This window comes from Marmota monax, unplaced genomic scaffold, assembly GCF_021218885.2.
Source record: "Marmota monax isolate L192 unplaced genomic scaffold, Marmota_monax_Labrador192_F-V1.1 WCK01_AAM20220418_F8-fsc00026, whole genome shotgun sequence".
Lineage (NCBI taxonomy): Eukaryota > Metazoa > Chordata > Mammalia > Rodentia > Sciuridae > Marmota > Marmota monax.
The window spans coordinates 15,788,678-15,814,632 of record NW_026693108.1 but is presented as its reverse complement, the minus strand read 5'-3'; the positions used below and the strand labels follow the sequence as shown (position 1 = coordinate 15,814,632).

The 25,955-nt window shown below is 41.0% G+C and overlaps 1 protein-coding gene across 2 annotated transcripts in view; it reads left to right on the top strand.

Annotated features, from left to right (window-relative positions):
* Positions 1–25,955, top strand: part of Gpc6 (glypican 6) — a 1,048,357-nt gene that overhangs the window by 949,898 nt on the left and 72,504 nt on the right. Inside the window, exons 6-7 of one of the 2 annotated variants that reach the window (XM_058582789.1) lie at positions 5,109–5,252; positions 9,562–9,591. In XM_058582789.1, the coding sequence (XP_058438772.1) occupies positions 5,109–5,252; positions 9,562–9,591 (174 nt within the window). The remainder of the gene's footprint in view (positions 1–5,108; positions 5,253–9,561; positions 9,592–25,955) is intronic. The other variant, XM_046454952.2, reaches the window with a different exon arrangement.

Sequence of the window (25,955 nt, the reverse complement as noted above, 5' to 3'; positions counted from 1 at the left end):
ATTCCTTTGTACATCTGCAGTTTTCGTGGACATTGGGACTTCCACATACTTGCTGGAGTTATCTAATTATCCCTTTCAACATCCCTTGGAGGGAAACAGGCAGGGGGTAACACTGATTCTGTTTTTTAAAGGGATACAGCTAATGATTTGTTCCACAATCTGGTGGCTTAGCCTGCAGCTCCCTGTTTTAGAAACTTCTGTTGTAAAGAAAAGATCTTCAGTGTCTAAAATGGTATTCTTTCCTCAAATTAAAGGTGGGAGAGGGCAGGGTGACTTCCCAAATGCCTCTGAATGAATGCAGTTCTATCTGAATCATTTCTGCCTCTTGGGGAAGTTGGCAGCCACCTTAGTGATATGTCTTAGGGGTTGTCCTCTGGGTCACCAGTCTTGTGAGAAACTTCTGGGGAAACTGGGGCCAAATAATTTTAGCACTTAGCATCTTTCCCTTTGAAGAGTCTACACACCTTAGCATGATGAAGCCCTTGCAAAAGTACCTAATTAGAATTTGGCACATGAAATCGATTGCTTAGGTAACAGCTTTGAGACCCTGAAAATGATGTTCTGTGGAAAACATTTAAGAAGCATCATCCCAGCATGTTTTCCTTCACATTTCCTAATTCAGAAAGCAAAGACTTCTAGAAATAGGTTAGAGAATGCTACAATTAACTAATTATCATTAAGCACTCACTTATCTAAACATTTGGTTCTGTTTTCCTGCCTTATCCACTACATTTTCTCATCACAGACTATCTGTGTGGTAAATACTATTATTATTCCCTGAGTTAGTCAGCTTTCTGTTGCTATGACAAAAAACCTGAGTAACAACTTAAAGGAGAAAAGGGCTGTTGTGTCTGACATTTTCAAAGGTCTCAGTCAAAGGTCTCATGACCCCATCACTATAGGCCAGTGGTGAGGCACAACATCATGGCAGGGAGCATGTGCCAGAACAGAGCAGCTCACCTCATGGCGTCTGGAAGCAAAAATGGAGACAGATTGCAAGGGACTGGGGACAAGGTATAACTTTCAAGGACATTCCCCCAGTTGACCTCCTTCCACCAACAAGGCCCCACCTTCTAAAATTTCCACCACCTCTCATTAGTACCACCAGTTGGGGAACCAAGCCTTCAACCCATAATTCTTTGAGGCACCTTCCAGATCTAAACATAACACTCCCATTTGACAGAGGAGGAAACTGAGGTTCCAAGAGGGCCCTCTAAATGTTAGCACAGCACTGAGTCATCCCAGCTCCTTCCATCTGCCAGCTGTCTATATACTTTCCTTGGGTAACTGCAACCAGTTTCAGAACTTAAAATTCCATCCTTGGGTTAATGATCAAAATCTGTATCTCCAGCACTGACCTCTTTACCGTCTCTCGTTTAATCTAAGGCCCTGGCCTTCACATTATTTTTCTTTTGTCTCTTCTCTTATCTAAATATTGCCACACTTAAATCCCTGGGCCACCTGAACCACAAAACACATTGTCTCTACCACTGTCATAACAAACTCAGAAAAGTGAGATAGTCTCAGATTTCCTGCATAAAATCCCTTTTGTCACACACCCCGTGAACCCCATTTTAAAAAAATATTTTTTTCTAGCTAACAGTTTGCGTGCTATCTTAGTTTGTTCGAGCTGATATAACAAAATACCATAAACAGTAATCATACACAGCAGTTCCTCTCTTATAATGCCATCTGTGAGGACAGGTCCTAGTATCTCCCAAAGGCCCATCTCCTAATCCCATCACACTGGAGATGAGGTTTTGATGGACCATAGCACATGTAGGGTTAGGGTTCAGATGGGAGGTGTCCTCCAGAAGCTCATGTGTGAAATGCAAGGATGTTTAGAGGTGAACTGGTTGGGTTATTGGAGCCCTAACTTAACCAGTGAATTAATTCCCTGGTGGAGATGAACTGAGTTACAACTGAAAGCAAGTAGGTTGTGACTAGAGGAGGTGGGTCGTTGGGAACATGCCTTTGGGGTTTATATTTTGTCATGGAGAGGAGAGCTCGCTCTCTCTCCTTCCTGGTGCCATGTCCCAAGCTTCTCCCCTCTGCCAGACTCTTCCGCATGATGTCCTGATTCATCTCAAGCCCCAAGTAATGGAGCCAACCTTATATGGACTGAGACCTCTTAAACCATAAGCCCCCGAATAAACATTCTTCCTCTAATGGCTCTTGTCAGATCTTTTGGTCACAGCAGAAAAAAAAAACTGACTGAAATATGTAATAAACATGAAATTGTTAACTTCCCCTTTGTAGGTTATCTAATAAGTTATATGACGGATATCTGTTGTTTAAAATGTATTCTCCATATGAGACAAATACAGGGGTCTTTAATCATCGCCAAGCAAAAGCAGGGCAAGTTGATGCTCAGGTGTATCTTGCAACTGATCTCATTAGGTTTTGCAGAATTCTAAAAAAATAGCTGCTGATCCCTGGGCTTGGAACTTCCACACTAACGGATTTTTTCTTCTGGCAGTTTTGTTTTGCTAAGGGTATGATAGAATCTCTGTTAGGGGACCTTCAAGATAAGAAGTTATTGTGACAGATTTTTATGTAGGTTTCCACCAGATTGTAGGTTAAGTGTTGTTTCCAAAATAATTAGAAGTCAGTGATTTCTTCGATTTGGATCCTAGACCCAGCAAGCTCTGCAGTGAGGTAATCCTCAAAATCCAAAGCCAACATAAATAATGGAAAGCTACTGGGCTACATTCACCAACATGTTCTTTTATAATTAGCACGCTCCAAAACAAACAACAAAAATGAAGAAGGTTTTTCTGTTATGATGAAATATTTCCCCAGAACACTAATGTCCTTCCAGATCATTCCATTTTCATTTGATTTCACTTTAACCCACGCAGCCAGATTCTTCCAGAAGAGCAAATTAAGAGGGTCTGTTAACTACTTAAGTGCCTGGCTTCATGAAGTCTCAGCAAGGCCATTCCTATTGTTTCGCCTTGGGCTTTATATTTTTTAAAAGTCAGCTGTCATTTTCCAAGCAATTCAAAATAGCACTCTCAACAGATCCCTGGAGCTCTGGAAATGTTAATGCCCTCCATCAACAACGACCTTGCCACAGGGAGGTGATTTAGGCACTAGGGAGAAAAGAGCCCACTATCTTTATCACATGGGTTTACACCATCAACTTCAGAAATTGTGGGAGAGAATAATCAATAGTGTGTTAAGGCCAATCTTGAGGAATGCCAAGACAAAGTACCGCTGCTCTTCGAAATGCTGAGCTAAAGGAGAACTTCTGAATACGACGAAAGAGAAATTAGCTGTAGCGGCAAAGCAAAATGAATTGTGTCTCCAGATAAAATTTGTCATTGGGAATGGCACTTAAGGGCTCTCTGCATACTTCGATGGAATCACATACTATGCATGGTGAAAAATGCTTGCTTTAAAGTTAAACAACAAAGAATTAAATGACAAAACTGGAACGAATGCATTGTAAATATACACATTCGAGTTAAGAATTCTCTCACATAAATAGTCCAGCAAAGTTTACTCAAAAAGAAAAAAATATATAGCTAGGAGAAAAATCATTCCCTATGTACAAATGGAACAAACTAAAGTTAAACTTCATCAAGACGTGACTCTCTTTCTTGTAAATCCAGGCAAGGTATAATCTCAGGATATCAGGCACAGAGTGAAAAGCTTCTAAAGTAATAAAAGAGGTTCTTGCATAGTTGCTGGAGTGAAGTCACGGTGGAAAAGAACCTGCAGCTAGGTCCCTAAGTTCATTACAATAAGATGCTTGATTTCCCACAGCAACCCCAATTGTGACATGAACAGCTGTCAACAAAATTAGAAGAAACTGTCATTTTGTGGATATCATCCACATGCGCTTGTCCTATTTCTACACGGTTGGCCCAGGAGAGAGTTTTCAAAGCATTCTTCCAGTAGAGGTTTTTGTTATTCAGAAGGGAGTCCCTCACAATATTTGGCCTCATAGTCTAGACATGAAATACATTTGTCATGATAAGGCAGATCCCAAAGGGATGTTTATTGAATGCCAATTCATGTGCATGAAAGTGTCTGGGGCACAATTTGTTTAATCCTGAAATGATCCTCTGAAGTAACTATTATAATCCTCATTTTCAACACAGTCGATTCTCATTATTTGTTGTAGAAAGTCAATACAAACACTGAATTAGCAAACACTGAATTGTTGTTCCTATGGGAAACATAAGGTTAGGCTCCTAGGAGCCACTGGTCACAATATTATCGTCAGCCCATCAATGCATTCTTATTCTTTGTGTCTTTGTTTAAAGATGCCTTATTTAATATATATTTGCTTGATTAATATGGCATTCATGACATTGAACATAGGTTTGCATGAAGTTTATGGAAAATGTTTTCTCCACAAGACACATCACATTCTTTGTACTCAGGAGCACTACATTATACTCAGCCCTATGCTGGGGAGTCATTTAAACAGTGAAATCATCAAAACAAACAAAAAAAAAGCACAAATATGTGAAAAAGGGTATAAGATAGACTACAGAAAGGATACTGACACTGACAGCAGAAAGCATTGCTTTGTTCAACATCTGCCACAAACATGCAATTGGGGCTGCTCAGATTTCTTACCTCTGCTATTCTATGAAAGTATTGTGAGTACCAATTTTGGGCTTACATATGAATTTTAGGGCTAGGCAAATTTGCAAATCAAGAATCTGAAAAATAATGAGGAATAAGTATATATGGTAAAATTAAGAGTCATAGTGGACCAGTCTATCTGTCTGGGTAATTCTTTCTGTCATGTAGGTGGTTGTATGTGTTTAAATTTTAACTAAGAGTGTATTGGAGGTAAGAATTCCATGAAAATGACTTTTTTTTAAGAGGAGACTTTCTTGACAGTAGAATGAATCGGACATCACTTTCCTAAGTTCATACACAAGTACACGACCAGTGAAAATTCACATCATGTACAACCATAAGAATGAGATCCTAAATAGAATAACTTATACTCCATGTATGTATTATATGTCAAAATACACTCTACTGTCATGTATATCTAAAAAGGGAAAATTTTAAAAAGTGAAAATAAAATAGAGGAAACTTTCTTTACGTAGATTTCTTTACCTTTCTATGGTTCTCTCCAGGTCTTTCAGGGATGTGGCCAACCCAAACCTGCTCCGGCTCTCAGATCTGCCCGATCGGCTCCTGAAAACTTTAATACACGTTTTAGGCCCTACAATCCCGAGGAAAGACCCACTACTGCTGCAGGCACAAGTTTGGACCGGCTGGTGAGTCCTGTGGGATAGATGACCCTTGTGGGCACTTTCTGTCACCAAGGTCATTTGTTCATTCTTCTAAATAGATTCTGGGATTCTAAAACAGTTTGGTTGTGAAAGTCATCTCATTCTTTTTTTCTGCTCCTGTTCTTAATTTTAATATTGAAAAGTAATAGGACCTCTCTTTTAGGTAACTAATTAGATTAAGAAATCTTAATAACGATTAAATCCAACGGAGCAGTGACCAAATGTTCAACTTCATATTTCTTCTGAAATATTAATTTAAAAACTGAATTACCAATTCTTCCAGAGATATAATTACAATAGCATATGTCTTATTCATCTGCTTCAACTGATACAATGTTACTTTATAAGACTTCCTGTGTGCAAAGTTGCCTGTTAGAAAGTTCCTGCCAAGAAATCCTAAATTAAGGTTATACCGTTTTTTTCTTTCTTATGTCTTTAAAAAGGTGGAATCCTTAGAAATAATCACTTTTTGAGCCATTTAAGTATGTTTCAGTGACTGAATGGTATCTATCGTTAAGAGCAATTTACTTGTAGAAACAACCATAAACATCGTAAACACAATTTTCTGAATGTGTTTTAAAAACCAAATTTGGCATAAAAAATTCAAAGCTCATAATTTCAAAGAAATACTGCCTGATTATTTTTAATTCAATTTCTTCAATTTATAGTACTATAAACAGTTTATATACCTGTAATTGTTAGTGCTGCTAATGTTTCTTTGCCAATTATCTTGATGTAAAATTAACAGATAAAAACCTTAAGGTCATAAAGCATTTGAACCGAATCTGATTGTGCCATATAAACACAGATCTCGAGGGTTGCAGATTATGAAAATTCTTTTATTAGTTGCTGTTATAAATTACTTTATGATTTGAGTTAATATCCTTCTACAATGTAGAACTCATAAGATTAAATTGGTTGCGTTTGGCCTTGATGTAAGTACAGCTGAGCATTTCCCTCTATAAAAAAATCAAATGTGCCTACAATATAAAGGACTATGCATGAAGTTTCAAAATGAAGGGGTAGGTATAGTCATTCACTGTTATTAATTTATTACCAGTTATTGGCAAATAAAATCTTCTTCAGTGTAGGTTCTGGAAAAGGTACCATATCTATAATCACTTTGGCCTTCTATAGTACCTTGCTTACAATTTCAGGAAAAGTTTTAAATTAGTCACCATTTTTCTTTTAAATAATCGATTAGATTCTGCCCAACAATTAGCTTATTGTTTTAAAGAATGGTGCTTTTCCTTAGATTCTACTGTTTGGGATGTGCTTTAAATTGCTTTGTGTATTTCTCTAACCAGAAGCACAAATGGTGAGTATAGGTTTGGTTCTTTTTCTTTCTTCCCCCCATTTTAGTTGACTCTGGATTTAGTCATTAAGAGTTAAGGCCTTTCAGCATTTTTTAAAAAACCCAATTTAAGAACTGGTGGGGTACAAGATGAATAAATTTTATAGTTCTGATTTACAGCATTGTGCCCACAGAAAACAATACTGTATTATTCACTTTAAAATCTGTTAAGAGGATAGATCTTATGTTAAGTGTTCTTATCACAATAAAATCAAATAAAAAAAACTAGGGTCCATTATGTACTTGGTTGAAATTGCATTTAATTTGAACAAGATAAAGATGTCTATATTAACTAATGAATTCTTTTCACTTTGAAACAGCATAGTTCACTCTTATCCCCAAGAGAAATTAACACCCACCCTTAAACTCTTAGGGAAGTTGATCAAGAAAAAAATATTCTCAGAACAACAATATTAAGCACCATCGAAGGAAAGCATCAATGCTTTGGGAGTTTCACATGATGTTTAAAAATCTAATAGATATGAAAATTGGAATTTCAACCTTTTATAGAGGAACTTTATTGGTAATCTTCAAAAAACTCCCAAATGAAGGGTTCTTTAAGAGCACTGACAAATAGCAAACTGATCTTCTATTTTATTCACCCTCCAAAATATGTTCTTATTTTTGGTGGTCAGGGCAGGGTACCAGGGATTTAACCCAAGAGCACTTGACCACTGAGCCACATACCCAACTTTTTTTTGTATTTTATTTCGAGACAAGGTCTCACTGAGTTGCTTAGTGCCTCACCTTAACTGAGGCTAGCTTTGAACTCGTGATCCTCCTGTCTCAGCCTCCTGAGCTACTGGGATTACAGGCATGTACCACCACACCCAGCTCTAAAATATATTCTAATCAAATTTTTTTCTTAAAATAGTTGATAATGGTTGATTATCCAACCATAAAGAAAAGCCAAGGACCAGACTCAGTACGTAGGTATCCAATTAATAAGTCAATTTTATTCCCAAACATATTTTCCCAACTATTTCCTCATAGGTGTGAGTTCAGGCTATGTAAGTGAAATTGGCACTTTTATTCTTTTTTTTTATTATTGAATTAAATTCTAATCCCTTCCTAATTTGTAAGAATCAGCAACAGCCAGCTATAAGCCTACCTGGAGCTCAGCTTTCCTCAGCTCTTAAGAGTCAGAAGCTGTTTCTACATCAATAGAAGCTACACCAAGGTTATTCTTGAGAAACAGGAGCCGGGCCTGAAGCTAATATCAGAGTCTCCATTTGTAGCCCCTGGCTCCCCCAAGGCCTTCCTCCCTTTAAGGGTTCGGTAGGTACAGTTCTGTAGAGTAGGAAAGCAGAGTGATCCAACAGTCAGATATGATCATCTTCGAGGAGCAAGCCATGGGGAAGGGGCCTGATGGGTCTGCTCTCCATTACAGCCCATCTCAACTGTTTATAAACAAGGCTCAGGTTACCTACTGCTGTTTTAATTTTTCCCCTGAAAAGATGTTTCCTGAATATTTATAAGAAGCATGTGTTCCAGAAAAGGAGGATAATTGGGAAAGATTTCTCTTACTATCTCTGTTTCAGCAGATAAAATGCTTCAGAGGCCAGCGTCAAAAGAATTCTAGGATCACCTCACTCTTGGGCCAAAATGAAAATAGCATAACTAAGGCTTTGGAATGTCACTTCCTAATACCATTTAAATGAGTACCTGTGGTATTGGCTGGGATCTCTTGGTGACTCTTCTTATATCTATTGTCTAGCTACTTTTTATGTGAATTGTAATTTTCAGGACTGTTTTAGAAATGAAGCTCCCAACCCTAAGCTGCTGTTAAAAACTTATATAAAATAATTGAAAAGAAAACTCTCTCTTAAAAATGCATCAATTCCACATTTAGCCTTGTCTCATATGTATAAGGAACTTGGAAATTCTTTTATATCACTAGAAACATTTCCATTTGTTACATGGCCCTTAAACACTGTCAAGGTCACCCATACCTTTCAAACTCCCCTAAAGTGATCTTTGTTATCTGAGAATGAATGAACATGTTTATAAATTCAGCTACTGATAGAAAGTCAGCACATCTGAAAATGTCACACTTTTATTTTCTGTTAAGAGGGTAGATCTTAGGTTAAGTGTTCTTATCACAATAAAATCAAATAAAAAAATTTTTTAACATTTTTATTAGTGCAGTATAATTGTTTACAATGGTGGAAAATATCATAATCTCACTGCCAACAGCTATGATTTGTTACAATGTTAACAGATCCTGTTAACACACTGGTCGTAGCATCATGTGTCCCTTCCCTGCTGCAGACACTCACCTTAACCCTCTTCTGCCCCAGCCAGAGGTTAAAATTTTTCAATTAAATAGGTCAGAGGTGATTATTTGCACTCAGAAACAGATTGGCTCTCTTCCCTTTTCCTTAATTTTATACTCTGATGTCTCTTAAATAATTTGATGGAAAACTATGATATTTTACGAAGTTTCAATTCACTGGACATATTGAGTGCAAAAATAAAGCACACAGAGGAGTTTTGAATTTTCCTCTCCAAAAGGCAATTATTTGTACAGCTCAGAAAATTAGAGCACAATGGGTTGGAAAGCTCCCGAACACACTTGGGCAGAGACTCTCCGTGACTTCACTTTGGCTCCTATGTTAAAGCAAAAAATGTACTTTAAATGGTATCCCTTAGAGGCATATATGTTATAAAAGTAAATTAAAAAAAAAAAAGCCAGACTTGGAAGTTAACTAACTTATCACATCAGCAATAATTTACAACCCAGAAAATCCCTGTGGGTATTCCACTCCTACTGTGTGTGCAGTTTTCTTGAATATTTGACTGGTGGTTCCAGGGGAATTCAGGGCGGGGATGGGTGGGATGCCAACCTACAAAGCTGACCTTTATACCTGTGCTGTGCTATTGTGTATAGAATAATCTCTTTTTCTTTTTCCTTTAAATGTGTTTCCTCTTGCTTCCCAGAGGACGGTGTGGAGGACAATGCAGGATAGTGTAAGCACTGGTCTTCTTATTCTTCCTCTCATGCCCATTTGTCTTTGTGCAGTCATTCTGGAGTGTTCCTGAGAAACCCCATCTCTGCTCTCCCTTTCCAAATTCTCTGGAGTGCAGTGAACAAGGCACATGGCCAACTTGTTCAGGAGTTTCCTCTCTGCTTGGTGTTTATGGTTAACAACCATTTTGGTATTCTTTCCCAGTGGCAACATTTTCAATCTAATCTTTGTGTAAGCCTAGCTCATTTGGTGGCTGATTTAAATTCTATCCCAATGTTCAGAGCATTGTCATCTGCCTGAAAAACTAGCTCTTCCCTGATAGAATATATTGCCCTTTTCTTTTTGTGCTGAGCGAATAATTACCTCACTAATAATAAGAACAAACCAACACCAGCTCTCATGCATAAGGAGCTAATTTTTCCATTAGCTGGGACATAGAGAATTTAGGAGGTTAAGAAATAGTTTATGGTATAGGCTGTTTACTCCTTTTAATTTCTACTTGAATTTGCTAAATTTTTTAAGAGCATCCAGGGAAGGAGGATTGGATATTATTTATTTGAAAACGTTTGTATTAGTTAACTCTTAGTTTATCTTACTTGACCAAATTGTTATCTAGTCTGATTTTCACAATGCCATCCCATGATAATAACACTCCTTAATAAAGACTTGTACCCTACATGGCATCATGAACCCAGGAGAGAAGATGACTGTCACCTGAGGGGCACATATTTATTCATGCAGCACAACTGTGACATCATGGAGCTCATGTCTGCCTGGCCTTCAATCCAGGCAGTGCTAATAGTGCAGTGTCTAAAAATCACTTGTTTCAAAAGGAAATTATCCCCTGAGTAGTATTCCATTCATCATTCCAGATCTCTGAGCTGAGGGCAATTTGGATGAGGTAAGAAAGTTAAAAGAGGTAAACCTGGAACAGGAACATTCTGGAAGGGAAGACCTTGATAAAGAGGCAGGAGAGATAGCTGGCCAAAGGCATCCTGATGTTAAGTGAGAGTGGGAGGACTTGTCATGGCTGAACAAATAGGGTTCTGCTTCTTAGTTTTAGGCGATAGCTAGAATAGCTCCAACTCAGTGTCTATACCTGCACTTCCCAACACAGTTCCTCAAGATCTCCATATTTCCAGCAGATGAGCTAGTCTCCTTATCTGATAGTTACTTTGATCCTCATAGTTTTCCCCAAGGCTTCCTTGACTGTACTGAAATGAATGCAAATCAAACTACCATCCCCATGTTTGCTAGACTTCCCTGCTTGCCTCCTTTATCCAGGTCAAGAGAGGTGGGGAAAATGCTCTTTTGTATATGTTTCTTCCAAAACTAACCACACTTCTAAAATTCATTGATATGCTCAGTGGCAAAAAGTATGTTGTTAAAATTATTGCATGAAGGCTTAAGGGCTTGCAAAATACCACCAAGATCTATGTTTGTTTGTTTGTTTGTTTATTGTTTCTAAACAAAATAGATGAAAGAACTAACATTCTAGTATCATTTCCTGTCCAATGGTTATTAAGAGTTTCAGAGTAAAATGCTGGTCATAAACACGTTCTCCTATGCCTCTTTGGGGCCATTTTGGTGTGATTTAGGACATCTTGGTTGTAAGGATTGGGGAAACTGTCTATTGTTCATTTTAAATTGCCATGGCATTTCCTTGTCACCTCAAAAGAGTCTGCATCCGGCTAGCTCCACTATTTTGCATTTCAAAAGGATGTCAGGCTGTATTTAAGAAACTGCTTTATTATCTAGAGCTTCAGCCACTGTTTTTAGGTGAAACTGATTATTTCCCACATTCTATGACACAGACAAACACACACACACACACACACACACACACACACCCTCCACCTTCGCTTGGCCCGAACAGCAAAAAGTAAAACTTCCATAACAACAGTAAACCAGATTCTCCACTTTAATTAGTTTTCTAAAGATAAATGGGTCAAAGCCAGATTGGCTTTCAGCCTCTGCTGCAGCTGAATAAATTATGCTCCATTCACCCCAGCAAACAAATGGCTACTGCTCTGTCCACTTCAGATTGTAAACTGCAAGGTCTTGCCTGAACCTGCTTTATCTATTTGCTGCAAAACCCCACTGGGACACCCCAGTTTCATTTTCAATGAACCCTTGGTAATAACAACAGCAAAATGCAGTGAGCTTTCAAAGCAGAGAGGAAAAAAAAAACACCTTAAAACCAAACCACCCAACTTATTTGGTCTCAGTCTCTGCTCTTCTCCAGGCTGCATGAGCAGCATGTGGTGGCAGGGACAGTTGCCTGTCATAGGCTCCTTTCCATTAGGTGGCTTGTGGTTGATGAGGCCCAAGTGGGGAATATCATAAGACACACATATAAAGTGATGGCTTATCTCCAGGACATTCTGCTTATTCCACGGGCTTGAAGGATGCACAAATCTAATTCAGGGGTATGCGCTGCGGGAACCTGCAGGAACTGCCTGCTCCTTCTCTGGGTTTTTCAGCTCTTACCCAACGGACAGTGGACTATTTTTACCTCCTTGGGAAGCTCTCCTTTCAGGCATGTGGAAGAATAGTGGGAAGAGAAGGGGCATGGACTCTGTTTCGGCTCAGGCAGAGTTGCTTAATTGAATGGGGTTGTATAACATGGGGACAGAGAAGATAAATCACAGCATTGGCTGCATAACTTCCTGGGAGATGCTAAAAAGCCCATTCCACATCACCGCTTTAAGACACGTCCAGAGAATCATGAGGGTCTCAACAATGAAATAAAAACATGCCACCTATTTTTAAGGGCTAAAACTTTTGCACAATTTATATTAGGTGTAAGTGGTCTGAAATCATTTGGGGAGTCATTTACCAACAAAATCATTTTCATCTCTGGGTTAAACTCTCCTTTGTCCTCATAAACATTTAAGCAAAAGCTTTGGTGAACTCCATGTCATAAAAATGAAATGTTACACTTTCAGACCCAAAATGGGGCTATTACAGATTTATATCTGTTTTATAGGGTGTTGATATGCTTACTTTCTCCTTCAGACTTTTAAATTTCTTTCGTAATTCCTAAACTTCAGCTAAAACCCAAATTGACACATTCTATAGTTATCAATCAGTCAACAAACGTATTTATTGAGTTCTTCTCTGTTGCAAAGCACTTAGTAAAACTAGCTGCCATGTACCATCTACATCACAGCCCATTCTTAGTGCTAGTGTCATCAAAAGGCAAGGGATACCATTTGCAAAAGACATGGCTTTTCAAATCAGTTATACACGCTATGTCTCCTCCAGGGCCAGTACTTCACATAGAGCTTCATAAACCACTAGCATAGAGTAAATAGGAATTTGATTTTGTATCTAGATAGGCTGCACCAAAAAAAAATGTAGAAAGAATATTAACAAATGAATAATCATTGACAAAATATGTAAATTGAAAGCATTAAACATCTGTAGCGTCCTTGATATAGGCCATGTCTAATAGCCCATTTTCCCTTCTTAAGATAGAACTTTCTGCCTGATTCTTGAACGAATTAAACAGAAACTTTCTTGTCAGTTATAAACTCGCCAGATGAAAAAGTCCATCTGCACTCTCGTTCACAGTATATCTGTCCTTTATTGAGCGATGTAATTGGTGTTTCAGTGAGTTGATTATGAAAATCTGAATAGACAAACCACAGTAAACTGCTCAAATCGTACCTTTTAAAATATTTGTTCGTGTAACACATCAGTTGACATGGATATTTTATTAAATTACTGAACAGCTTAAAGAACCCATTCCTTATCATAGAAAATCTGCAGTAATTTTTCCTCCAAGCTGTCTGAGACATTTGCACCACAGCTCCCAAATGTGATGTTCATGCTTAGGAGAGATAGAGCTGAAGAAATGGGGCATTTCATAAATACCAGTTTTGATGTATTTGCTATATAATCAATCAGACTTTAACCAACTCTGGAGCCTATGGAATACATTTGAAAGCATTGGGAATTTGGCTATTCCCATAACATACTTGGACACTCTTTACTGCTAGCAATAAACCTCAGGCATAAACATTGTAGGGAAAACTAGATGAAAAGAAACCCCTTTGAGTGAAAAGTGACTTCCCTTCACAAGGTTTAAAGGTAGAAAAAGAAATCTGTGATACACAATAATTTTATTACGTAAGCTCATTCAGAGTCATCATCGTCAAAGGCCCTGACTTCATGGATTTTTTTTTTCTTATGCCCAAAAGACTGGCCAAACCATTAAAAATAAAAAGCCAGGTTGGTAGAAAATGAATGAACCAGGAGCAGAAGTGGATTCATTCTGTTGCTGGTTAACAGCTAATTCTTTGGCAGTTGGGTTTGTGTAATATGTTTAGAAGCTTTTCCAATCTGCATTGGTCTGGATGGGCCTGAATGGACAAGGCTACATTTATATAAACAACCCCCAAAAGGCAAACAGTTAATTCTTGTTGGTGTCAAGTACCCATGGTGGGTTGGGTGTGGGTTACTTATGCATGGTTGTCACCCTTGCTCCAAGACCTCAGGCAACACAGCAGCCATTAGTTGGAGCTTCACCCGTCACAGGGGAAGGGGGAAAGGTGGCTGTTAATTCTCCACCCAGAAGGGGCCCATCACACTGTTCACATCTCCATGGCTGAAGCGAGTCCCATGACCGCAGCAGCCTTCCTGTCCCTGTGTGTCTCACACACAGAGAAAACACACATGTGGGTTAATGGTATTTTGTTGACCACAAACAGTGTGGCCAAGTCAAGAGTTTTAAATTTTAAAAATCTATTTCATCACACTTTCCAACTCTCAAATCTTACATGAAAAAGAACATAAAACAAATGTCACTCATTCACTCAACAAATATTTATTGGCTCTGATATGAGCCAAGTATGGGTAACCAGAACGAATGTAATCACAGAGTTCATACGCCTGGACAGATGACAGACAAAATTAACTATAATTTAAGTCAGTCCATGCACTGGTGAAGATTGTAACACAATGAACTGACCTTTTCATGGGCCTTTGAAAGAACATTAAAATAAATTTCAGAATCCTAGGAGAAATCTTGAGTCCTTATTACAAAAGGAATGTCTACATGGCCTTAGTAAACCAGCACCTTCTTCCAAGTCAGGTGGATTTTTAGCACCAGATGCCTTTTAAGTCTATCTGAGCTTTGAATTCAATCATAATTCTATCAGATCAAAGTTTGGAGTAGAAGTCCAACCCTAAATCTGAAGATAATGTCTCAAAGACAGACATAAAAGTCATTACCAATGAGTAGAAGAAATGCAGCAACAGAAAAACAGAATGAGCCAAGACTTCTTTTATTTCTGGGATTTAAATGTCTTTCAGATCCAGGCAATACATGTTTTAAATGAGGCTTCAATGTTGCATATGGGAGTGTCACTTTTGTGTGACCTTGTGTCCCGTTTGCTCAAAAAAAAAAAAAAAAAAAAAAACATTTTTCTGCTCTTCTCCTTTCTGGGTCAACCCAGTTGGAGCAAATCAAATTGTTCTCCCTTTCTCTCTCTTTTATACATCATCCTTCAAGATCACCAAGAATTCATGTTAAGGAGCCTGCCCTTGTCTTCTTTTACAATATCAGTTTATTTCTGAAGAGTGTTCATGAAGGAGAACACTTTTTTACAGGTTAATCAGGGAAATTGCACCCACTGACAGTAACAGCAAACTTATCGATTCCTGGACGTCTCAGGGACGTGTGTCATTGGCTTCTGCGTGAAATGATTTGCAAAATCCGAGAGCTTTGATTCAACTCAAAGAAAAATTACAATACAAATTCATAAATTATTTATGTGTAATGAGGCAGGAATCCAATGACTTTGTAAGTCTTATTCTAAGGGATTTTGACCTCAGAAAACTCCCCAAAGCAGCCGGCATTCATTTCCGTGAAAAATACTCATCTCCGCACTTGAAAAGCTGAGTGTTTCCTTTGCTTACTCTTTGCAACTCCTTGAGTGCTAGAAAAAAAAGGGCTTGAACAGCTCTGGGAAGAAAACAGAGACTGCAAACTGCCTTAATTGATCTCCTCACATAAAATCCAAAAACCCAGAGGCTGTCTTTAGTGCAAGACATGTCCGCACGAAAATGTTTCCAGTTACTTGGAAAAAATCAAATCTTCTTTATACAATAGACTTCAAGGGACAAGGACGATTTCATTAGACTTTTTCATGGCGAGGGTTCAAGTACAGGAATCCTTGTGCTCTCTTTTGTTAAGGCTTCTTGACAAAGTAAATAGAATCAGGAGCTCTTGATAGTATTTTCATTAAATATAAAAAGTCTCCTTTTTCTATGATTTTGGGGGTGAGACGTAAAATTAATGTTGAGGAATATTTTTTGATGAAGCTGACTTTGGATGACTTTGGTCATGATATAACGAGGAAGGGTCTTTAAAAAAAAAAAAAAAAAAACTACCCTCCTATACTCCTTGGGTCCGTTACAAAAGGTGGAATTGTTACACTTATTTACCAAATCACAGGTGAAGATTGCTACTTTTATGTGAATGTCTGTGATGCATCCCGCTTTGTTAAATTCAGGGACAGTTGGCTGTTATAAATGAAATATGACCAACGAGTTCCAGGACCTCTTTCTCCTACATCTTACCCTATCATAACCATTACCCTCCCACAGAGCAATCCAGGTGCTCTCTGCTTAATGGAAGAGAGGGAGAAGATGGGACAATACCATCCTTTCCCAAACAGTCCCCAGCCTATGCACTTTCCTATTTTGGCTTTGTTTTGGTTTGGGGTTGTTTTTGTTTTTGTTTTCCTACTTGGTCTCTCAGAGACAGATTTCACAGGAAGATAGATTAACTTGTCTCTCTGTATAGCTCTATTTTTGATATTATGTATTTTGAATTTCTATTTAGAGTTACAAATTTCTCTTCCATGTGAGTCAGACCTTTCTTCATGGTGTAGTGAGTTCCTCTGTTTTAGTCAGCTTTTTCCTCACTGTGACAAAAAGACCTGACAAAATTTTAGAGGAAGAAAAGTTTATTCGGGGCTCACAGTTTCAGAGGTTTGAATCCATAGATGGCTGGCTCCATTGTTCTGGGCTCAGGTGAGGCAGAACATCAGGGCAGGTGTGGCCAAGGAGGAAATCAGCTCAGGACATGACAACCAGGAAACACAGAGAGAGAACTCTACTCTCCATGGACAAAATACATACCCTAAAGGCACACCCCCATTCCTGTGACCCACCTCCTCCAGCCGCACCTTCCCTGCCTACAGTTACCACCCAGTTCACTGATTGTGTTATAATTCTCATCTTCTGATCATGTCACCTCTGAACCTTCTTGCATGGTCTCACACTTGAGCTTTGGGGGAACACCTCATATCTAAACCGTACCACTCTGCAAGTATTGTTTCAACTAATTCTCTCCTTCTCTGCTCTTATGTCATAACTGATAAGCATGTTTCACTGACTCACTTAACCTTTTTTTGTCTCTTGCTAATATAATTTATCTATATCCTTTTCAGTGTGTTAAATCTCTCTTCTCTTATAGTATTTTCCATTAAATCCAACCACTGAGTTTTTTTGTTTTTTAATATTTATTTATTTATTTTTTAGTTTTCAGCAGACACAACATCTTTGTTTGTATGTGGTGCTGAGGATCGAACCCGGGCCGCACGCACGCCAGGCGAGCGCCCTACCACTTGAGCCACATCCCCAGCCCGCAACCACTGAGTTTTTAACTTCGATAACTTTATTTTTCATTTCTAATATTTTTTTAAACATTGGAGCCTGTGTTTAGTCGTATGTTACTGTATTTTCTTATTTCCATATTCTCTTTTTGCATTTTTAAACACATGTATTTTAGACTTTGTGCCTGATACTTCTAATATTTGAAGTTCATTGGTCTCATCTAGTATTTTTGCAGAATCTTGATCATAGTGTTTTATTTCCTTGGATGCATTGTGTTTAGTTTGTTCGTGTTGGTTTGGTTTTGTAAGGGTATGTGTGTTTACATGCCTTGGAACTTAATCTGTAGAAAACCTTCATGGCCTATGTTAAAGGGGATTTCTCTTTCATTCTTGCACTAAGAAGAATGGGTTATATGGTAGGATAGCAATATAGGCTTATCACCCAGGGAAGCCCTGCTTTAATCTCCTGTCATTTATCCAACCCTACACATCAGTTAAAACCAAAGCATAAGGCCATCTGGGTCTGGGTAATGTCCTTAGGTCAAAAGCCAGCTTTATTACTCTGGTTTTGTCTCCTGGGTTCCCATTTTCAATTAGCTTTTGGGCTTTAAAGATTTCTTTCTTTGTTATTTATTTATTTGTTTGTTTGTTTGTTTATTTTTGGTTCTGGGGATTGAACCCAGGGGTGCTTAACCATTGGGACACATCCACAGCCCTTTTTTGTATTTTATTTAGAGACGGAGTCTCACTGAGTTGCTAAGTGCCTTGCCGAGTTGCTGAGGCTGGCTTTGAACTCGTGATCCTCCTGCCTCCCGAGTTGGTGGGATTACAGGGGTGCGCCAACACGCCCAGCCTTTGAATATTTCTTACTTGCTTGCAAACTCCTGGATTCCTCTAAAATAGCTTTCTATCTTTTATGTGACCATGTTAGTTTATTCTAGCAGGAGCATCAGTCTGGAGATGCAGTTTTCTATGCCTTCCAGGAAATGTATAGATGCTCACGGGGTAACTTCCCCTTCCAACTGTGTGTTAAAATCCTTTGACTTGGTGAAGCCTCACACCAGTTCAGATTAGGGCATCAGAACAGTGACTTATTCGAGTTCTATTTCTGATGAGTATTCTAGGATGCCCTGGGTCACATGGTGAGTGGTTCTGTCAGTTAGTACTCCTACAGTTATGCAGCGTAAAACCACAAAGTCCACCACCCCATCTCAGTAGCTCCAAACCTTCCTGGCTTCAGCCCATGGATTGTACTCACCATGGGAACAAGGTTTCACTCCAGGACCTGTGGGCTCCAGAACTTCTGATGATGAGTTTCTTTGATGGGTGATTTTAACTAAGATATGTATGTACAACCAGAGCTTCTGACCTTCAGAAAGGCAAACTCAGATGCACCCTTCATCTTGTCTCTTTGTTGGCACCTAGAGAGATCCTCCTCCATGTACTTACCAACCCAGGCAGATCAGGAAAAGAGAACAGCAAACAGAGCAGATATCTCCCTGGGATATCTGGCGGTCATCAAAAGCACCTCCCATGGGCACTGGCCTTGCACGACTGCTTAATCCATTGCTTCTGTAGAATGCTAGACTCTAAACTATAGTGACTACTATAATTTCAACCTAATTAAAATAGACCTTTCATAATACAGTCATGCAAACCTCAATGGCAGGGATATGTTCTGAGAAACACACCCTTGGGTGAGTTTGGCGTTGTGCAAATATCACAGAGTGCACCTACCCAGACCAGTGTGGTACCAGTCAATCACTCCATGTGGCCTCATGATGCAATCAAGAAACTCGGAAGACAGAGCTGCAAGTTTGCTGCCAGCATTGCACAACATCCTTTTTTATAGTAAACTTTTTTAATAAGTAAAGAAAAAAGATCACCCTGAAATAACAATGTAACGTATCGTATACTAAATACATAACTAGCAACATGGTTGTTTACTGTCACTCTGGAGTACTGTGTACTGCACATAATTGTAAGTGTTGCTTTTATACCACAGTCAGCACAGTAGGTGTGTTTACAGCAGAGCCACCAGAGGCATGTGAGGAATGCTTGAGCCACAATGTCACCAGGCAGTAGGAATTTTTCAACTCCGTTATAATGGTCTAGGATCACCATTGGGTATTTGGTCTCAGTGAAGTTCTGCTGTGGGTTGCAGGACCACTTGCTCCAACAGACCACTCAGATGTCTATCTAGCCCAAAATTCTGGATGTCCTGGACTAGTGTTGATACATGTGAAGTGGACCCTGGACCAGAGCTCTCTCTCTCTCTCTGTTTCTCAGACACCAAGAGATGAATAGGCCTTCTTCATCACACATTTCTGCCATGATGTGCTGTGCCACCACAGGTCCACAGCCACAGGGACAGTGATCATGGACTGAAACCTTTCAAACCATGAGCCAAAACAAACTTTTCTTTCTTTTAAGTTGATTAGCTCAGGTGTTTTCTTACAGCAGTGGAAAACTGACTAACAAATGTGCCTGCTCAATAGGCTGGCATGGCATACAAATGTATTCCATTTTTTTCATTCATCCAGTTATTCATTTGTTCCCTGCCTCCTACAGACAGGGGCAAGCACAGGTAAAGAAGGAAAGGAGTTTGGGGCCCCACAAAACCTGCCAAGGGGTCTAAGTGAGAACTGTGGGACTGAGACAGAAGTTAACCCCACCCAATTTAGCTGTGCTACTCCTATACATTACTTCCCCCACCCAGCCTCACCCTGTGTGTGGGGACTCCACCCCACCCTCTAGGTGCACACTCCTTTCAGTTTCCACATGATGCGGCATAAATGCTGAAGCCAAGGCTTTGGAAACACAAGCAGAGGAGCAAATTCTGACTGTGATGGTGAGGGATTCTTCATCTCATCTCGTTTTCTGATCTGTAAAATGTAATGATAACATAAGACAAGGTGCACGAAGCTCTAGCTAAGCCTTGTCTATAATATTAGTGGTGATAATAGTGATAACAATGGTCAATTAGGCTTGGCTGCTATTATTAATCATATTAATAAGGAAGAAGAACATTCCTGTGCAGTTATTAGATTTCAACTCTTCAGTGGGACCTGGCTCTACCACTCCACCTGCAGGTACATGCCTTGGCCCCAGCCCTTGGTCTGTGCAGAAAGTGGCCAGTTCGATTTCAGGCTTCAGCGTTGCAGAGTAGCTTGAGTTCAGCCAGTGGACGACTCGTCATCACAGACCAGAAGAGAATGGCAGTCAGCAAACTCTGGCTTAGGGCATTGTTGTCAAATAAAGTTAGCAACCCTGGAGCATCTGAGATACAGCCCCATAGCAAAATTACACTGGAGAGTCCCAGGGTGCACGTTTAGAGACCTGATAAGAGGCACACGCACGTTAGATGAAAGTACTTGGAAGGATGCTGCTAAATGGATGAAAATGACCTGGAGGAGTGATGGGGTGCAGACATGAAGGACCACCACTGAAAGCAGCACCTGTCCCTGGCTCCCAGCGTCACTGAGGGCTACCGAAAGGCTTCATAAAAACATTCAAGCCAGGCTGGGAGAAACATTGGCAGAGGACATGAAGAGTCCAAATGAGGTGGCAGAATTGGATGTGAAGGTGAACGGCATTTGAAACAGCCTCCCTTTAATGTGAGCCTTCACTTGAATGTGAGCACAGGCACAAGTTCCCGACTGTATTTAACTCTGCAATGATCAGTGCTCACAGAGTGGATGTGATGTTGGGAATGGCAAGAAGGAGACAGAATCTTGCAGCTATTTTTACCCTCCCCGTCTTGACCTCTCTCCTTTTAAAGTAAAACGACAGATAGGCACAAAGCTAAGCTTGTGGTTTGAAGATGAGGGACAGAAGACCCAAATAACAGCCCAGGTTTCTTCCTTCTCCTGGATTTGTGTGAACCAAATTGTCCCACCTGCCGATCGTACAAGACTTAGCCTATTTCCTGATCAAAGCTAGATTTGCCTAACAACCTCTTCTAACAGAGCAGATAATTGCAGGGGCGCTCCTCCCCTCTGTGAAGCACCTTGGAATAGTGGGCTTCTCACAGGCTGCCTCGTGTGCCAAGCCTGAAATGACTGGAAACAGCCATCAGATGGTTCCCTTGAGACTCCCAGGGCTCCTTTGCTGGTTCCCAGGGGCCTGATGCCACAGTCCATTGGTGCCTGTGGTTTTTTGACCATCATCAAAGGTCATCCAAGAGGTGAACAGGCATTTTACTGGGTTTACGGCTATTTTGTCCCTTCTTTCTTGGCCGCAGTACTTTCGTAAGATCCTCTGCTTGGAAAAAAGAAGAAGGAGAAAGAGAAGGAAGGAAGGAGGCAGAAAGAAGGAGAAAGAAGAGAAGGGAAGGGGGAAGGAGGGATTTTCCTTTCTGACGTTAAGACTGGTTCTGGGGTCCACAGCTGGAGAAGAGCACTGCTCCCTTGTTTGTTTGCTCACACACCAAGGGGAGCCAAGAAAAGACCTCCGTGAAGGGCAGGGTAGAGGACGGGTTAGGATGCCATGACCACTGTGTTTCCGGAACGTGAAGTCAACTACGCTGCTCGGTTTGCTTCTCATTAAACTGCTGTTGTATTCTCAAAGGCTGCTGACCATGAGAATTTGGGACTCAAGGTGCTCATTTGTAAGCTCTTCCTACATAATAAGAGTATTATCAGGTACATTATTTGGGGTTTGATTAGGAGCAAAGGCTATGGCTCTATTGATTTTAAATGAGGCTTTCAGCATAGCTATTTAAAATGCTCATGGGAGTTGTAAAAGGACCCTCCAGGATTACTGAATTTGGGTTATTACAGATTTTTGTCTTCTGTGTCCAAATTATTGAATTATCTTTAATTGGGGTCAGCTCCTTCCCAATCCTTTTGAGTCAATGTGACTCAAGCCGTTCTTTTGTTTACCAGAAACACCGAGGCCACGGTAGGCCTTGCACTGGCTCATGCCACCTCCCAAAATGGGACTGCTTTTTCTGGTAAGTGGAGCAAAATGGCACTGGAGCCAGAGAGCTGCTCCTTCAAAGTCCCAGCCACAGCCTTCCTCACCGCGAATGTGGGTGTGTCCCTCTAGAGGGTCACATTGAGCCAGCCATGCAGATTCGCCATTGCTGCCAGGGAAAACCAGCTGAAAACATCTGTTCTGCCATCAGGGAATCTCAGTGGAAGAGACTTGAAGTCCACCTGGTCCAATACCTTCACTTTACCAAGGAGGACGCTAGAATCCAGGAAGATGAAATGACTGATCCAAAAAATCGGTCACAATGGCTTAGAGCTAAGATGTGTTTTTTGCTTCTCAGCTACAGTCCAGTAATATATCCAGTAATGCGTTTTAAAAATAATGACATACAGTGGTAATAAGCATATTTAAATTCTATTTTCTTCTACTAACATCAGGAATTTTGGAGTGCGTGCATTTGTGTGTGTGTGTGTGTGTGTGTGTGTGCGTGCGTGTTCCAGGATGAAGAAAAACCACAAAGTTACAATCAAAACGGGGGCGGAGGGGGAGGTAAACTCAAACTGTTGGATTCACTGTCACAAAGAAGATGAATCCTTTTATCTTAAACTAGATTTTTATTTTTTGGTACTGGAGCTTCAAAACAAGGGCTTTACCACTGAGCCATATCCCAGCTTTTTTTTTTTTTTTTTTTTTTTGAGACAGGATCTTCTTAAGTTGCTTAGGTCCTTACTAAGTTGCTGAGGCTGGCCTCAAACTTGTCTCAGCCTCCCAAGTAGAGACTAGGTATTAGAGGAATGCCACCATTGTGCCAGGCTAAACTCGAGTTTATTTTTTAGAGCAATTCTAGGTGTATGAGGAGACCCCTCTCCCCACATACACAGCCTTGTATTTGTCATATCTATTAACAGTGGGAAACTACAGGACAACTCTTTTCATCTAAGCTTGTTGTAAATTAACTGTTCCCGGGGCATTCTATCTTACATGTTACCATTTTCTTGTGAAAACACAGACAAAGCACTGGAACCCCTTATTGGGTGGGTTAACCTCTCCTCTGCCATTTAAGATGGTGGGGCTGCAGGGGTGGGGGGAGCAGAGGTGAGTGGGAAAGGAGATGTCTAAGCTTCTTTCCGGCTTGCAAATGCCGACGTTCAGTGAGCAATGACACTGAAGGCAATGACTGGGTCCCTCCTCCTATGAGACCCTCTGGAAATCCGGCGTGGGAATAGATGCATCTACTTCCTGCTCCCATATTATGATATCAACAGCAGTCTCCTCAGCCAAGTCCTGTCTGCGTGGTGGCATCTACCCTCACCAACACGAGAAGGCAAACATTCTCTGTCTGTCTCTGAGCCACAGGGGGGATTTGTTACTCCTTCCCCCACGGGCATGATTTCATACATAATTTGAAAAATCAGGGCCTGCTGGCGGGTCAGGCTGTTTGCTCAGCTACAACATAGTTTTCCTGGCTGTTTGTGGCCTCACATTTCCCCTCAGTGTGAGCAACCCAGGACCAGGCTTGGGGACTGTTGGAATCTCATGGAGATGATTAATTACGGAGCATCTTGTCACAGATGTTTTCCTCTTCTCAGTTCTCTGGGCCTCTGGTCCCTTCCCTGGTTCTCCTCTCCCCTCCACGCTTCCCACCCTCCCCCCCCACTGCCCTCCCCCAAGGCTTCCTCACAGCTGTGGCTTCTCTTATGAAATTCTAGGCCACAACACAAGAAAAAAGGTGTTTTCATATCACGGTTCATTTCCTGCAGTCGGAGCAGACACAAAAGCAAAACACTCTAAAGATGCTGAGCACTTGGAGAATGTCCACTTCCTCCGCAGAGTCCCACCTCCCCTGAGTCCCCTGGGACTCACCGCCCCCGGGTCCCCTTGTCCAAATTGCCCCCCTTACAGGAACCCTGGAGTTAGAAATTCAAAACGTAAGCAGGTCTTTTTCTTTTGCGTTGGTTTCTTCACTTTATTAACAGAATGTGTGAGATCAAGTAAAAACTCTCAGCCCTTTCTCATCAAACGGAATGTAAGCGCAAATAGTTTCATATACTCCTTCTTTTCCTTAAATAGCCTTCAATAGTGTCGCCTTTTCTCAGGGCAGAGGAGTTCCACAGAGAGGTTTCCTACCTGTGAGAAGCAGGGCCACCTGACACACCTGCAGATGCTAAAATTAACTTCTCCATCCCAGCCTTCTCCCCCCATCCCCAACCTAATTTTGGAGGAAGAGAAAGTAGCAGAGTTTTTTTTTGCTGCTTCCCAGAGATGCAGTGTACTACAAAGCATTTCCAGAAGGATCTGCTGCTGTTGCTACTGAGGGCCTCCTGGCCCACTGGACCAGCATTCTGAATCTGCAGAAATTGGATCACCTCCACCTACCCAAGATGCTTATTAAAATACTGATTCCCAAGGGCCAACCAAGAGCACCAGCAAGTCCAGCAAGGGGAAACGGGGGCAGCACATCTGTCTTAGCAAGCTCTCCAGTGGTTCTGAAGCCCCTGCCCTGCATACTAAATGGACCGTTGCCCCCTTGGAGGGCCTGCTGCCTTCATCTTTGCACCCCCACTGCCAGCGTGCTCAGTGCACGTTTCTTCAAAGCACTGCACTATCAGATGAGTATAAATGACTTTATGGCTCACATTTCGTAGAATTCAGCCTCCAGCAAGTTCCCCAGCAGAGCCAGAAAAAGCCAAAGGAAGACTTCCTGGCAATGCTGGATTACAGCTTTGCCAGGCTGGTGGGTCTCGCTAAGGTCAACCACCCTTCTCTTGTGTCACTGTCCTGTCTTTGACAGGAATGAACACAAGGAGCAGCCACAGCCAGCCAGCAGCATGGCCCTGACTCCTGGAAGTCTTTCTAGAAAGAGGTTCATATAAATTCTAAACAGACTGATAGATACTAGACCTGCACATTCTGCCACTGCGTGTGGGATTTTCTTATTCAGGGAAGGGAAGGCTCATTTCAGTCTGTTGCCTGGGCTTACACTTCTGTCCCTACATGCCCAGGTGGCCTTGGACAGGTGATTTCCCATCACAGAGCCTCAGATGGCTCATCTTTAAGCCCAGGGTGGGAGCTGCAGAGGCTCAGGGTCTACTCACTCTGACCCCACCTTGCACTGACCACCAGTCCGGAACCACACTCTGCAGCTGCTGAGAAAGCCACCGAGGGGCCCAGAGCACAGCTGAAATGACACTGATGAGCTGCTTCCTACAGATGCGGCAGCCCTCGAGGATTTTTTCCCAGAGTGTCTGGTCAATGTCTTTTAGGGAATGGTTCATATTTCTATGTTATACAAAAGGAAGCCAGAGAGGGATGGAATTAAAAAAATGAAATTTTCAGGAATATCCCAAAAGAACAGAGGCAGAGAGAAGTCAGGCTGGAATTGAAGCCTCTGAAAATACTTGGCCAAACACTGACCTCCCTGTTCCCCTGCACGTTCCATGTTCTGGATTTTCCCATGAACCCATGGGGTTCCTAGGACCCACCGCTCCCTGGCCCCTCACATCCTCACCCTACAAGGATGTGGTTCCCAGTGTCCTCTGCAGCTCTAGCTTAGACTGGGAGATGTCCCATTCCTCCCTTGGAAGGGAATCATGCCTCCATTTCCCCCTTGAGGAGGTGTGACCCAAATGGCATAGCCATGTTCTTCAGCCCAGGGGCAGTTTGCTCTCCACTGGCTGTAAAGAGAGAATATATCTCAGATCTTGAATAATTGTGATTGGATAATTGGGTAAATGGAATTGAACTTCAGGTCTCCAGACGAAAATGGACTTCCACTCAGATGTTAGATTGGATCCTTTTCCGA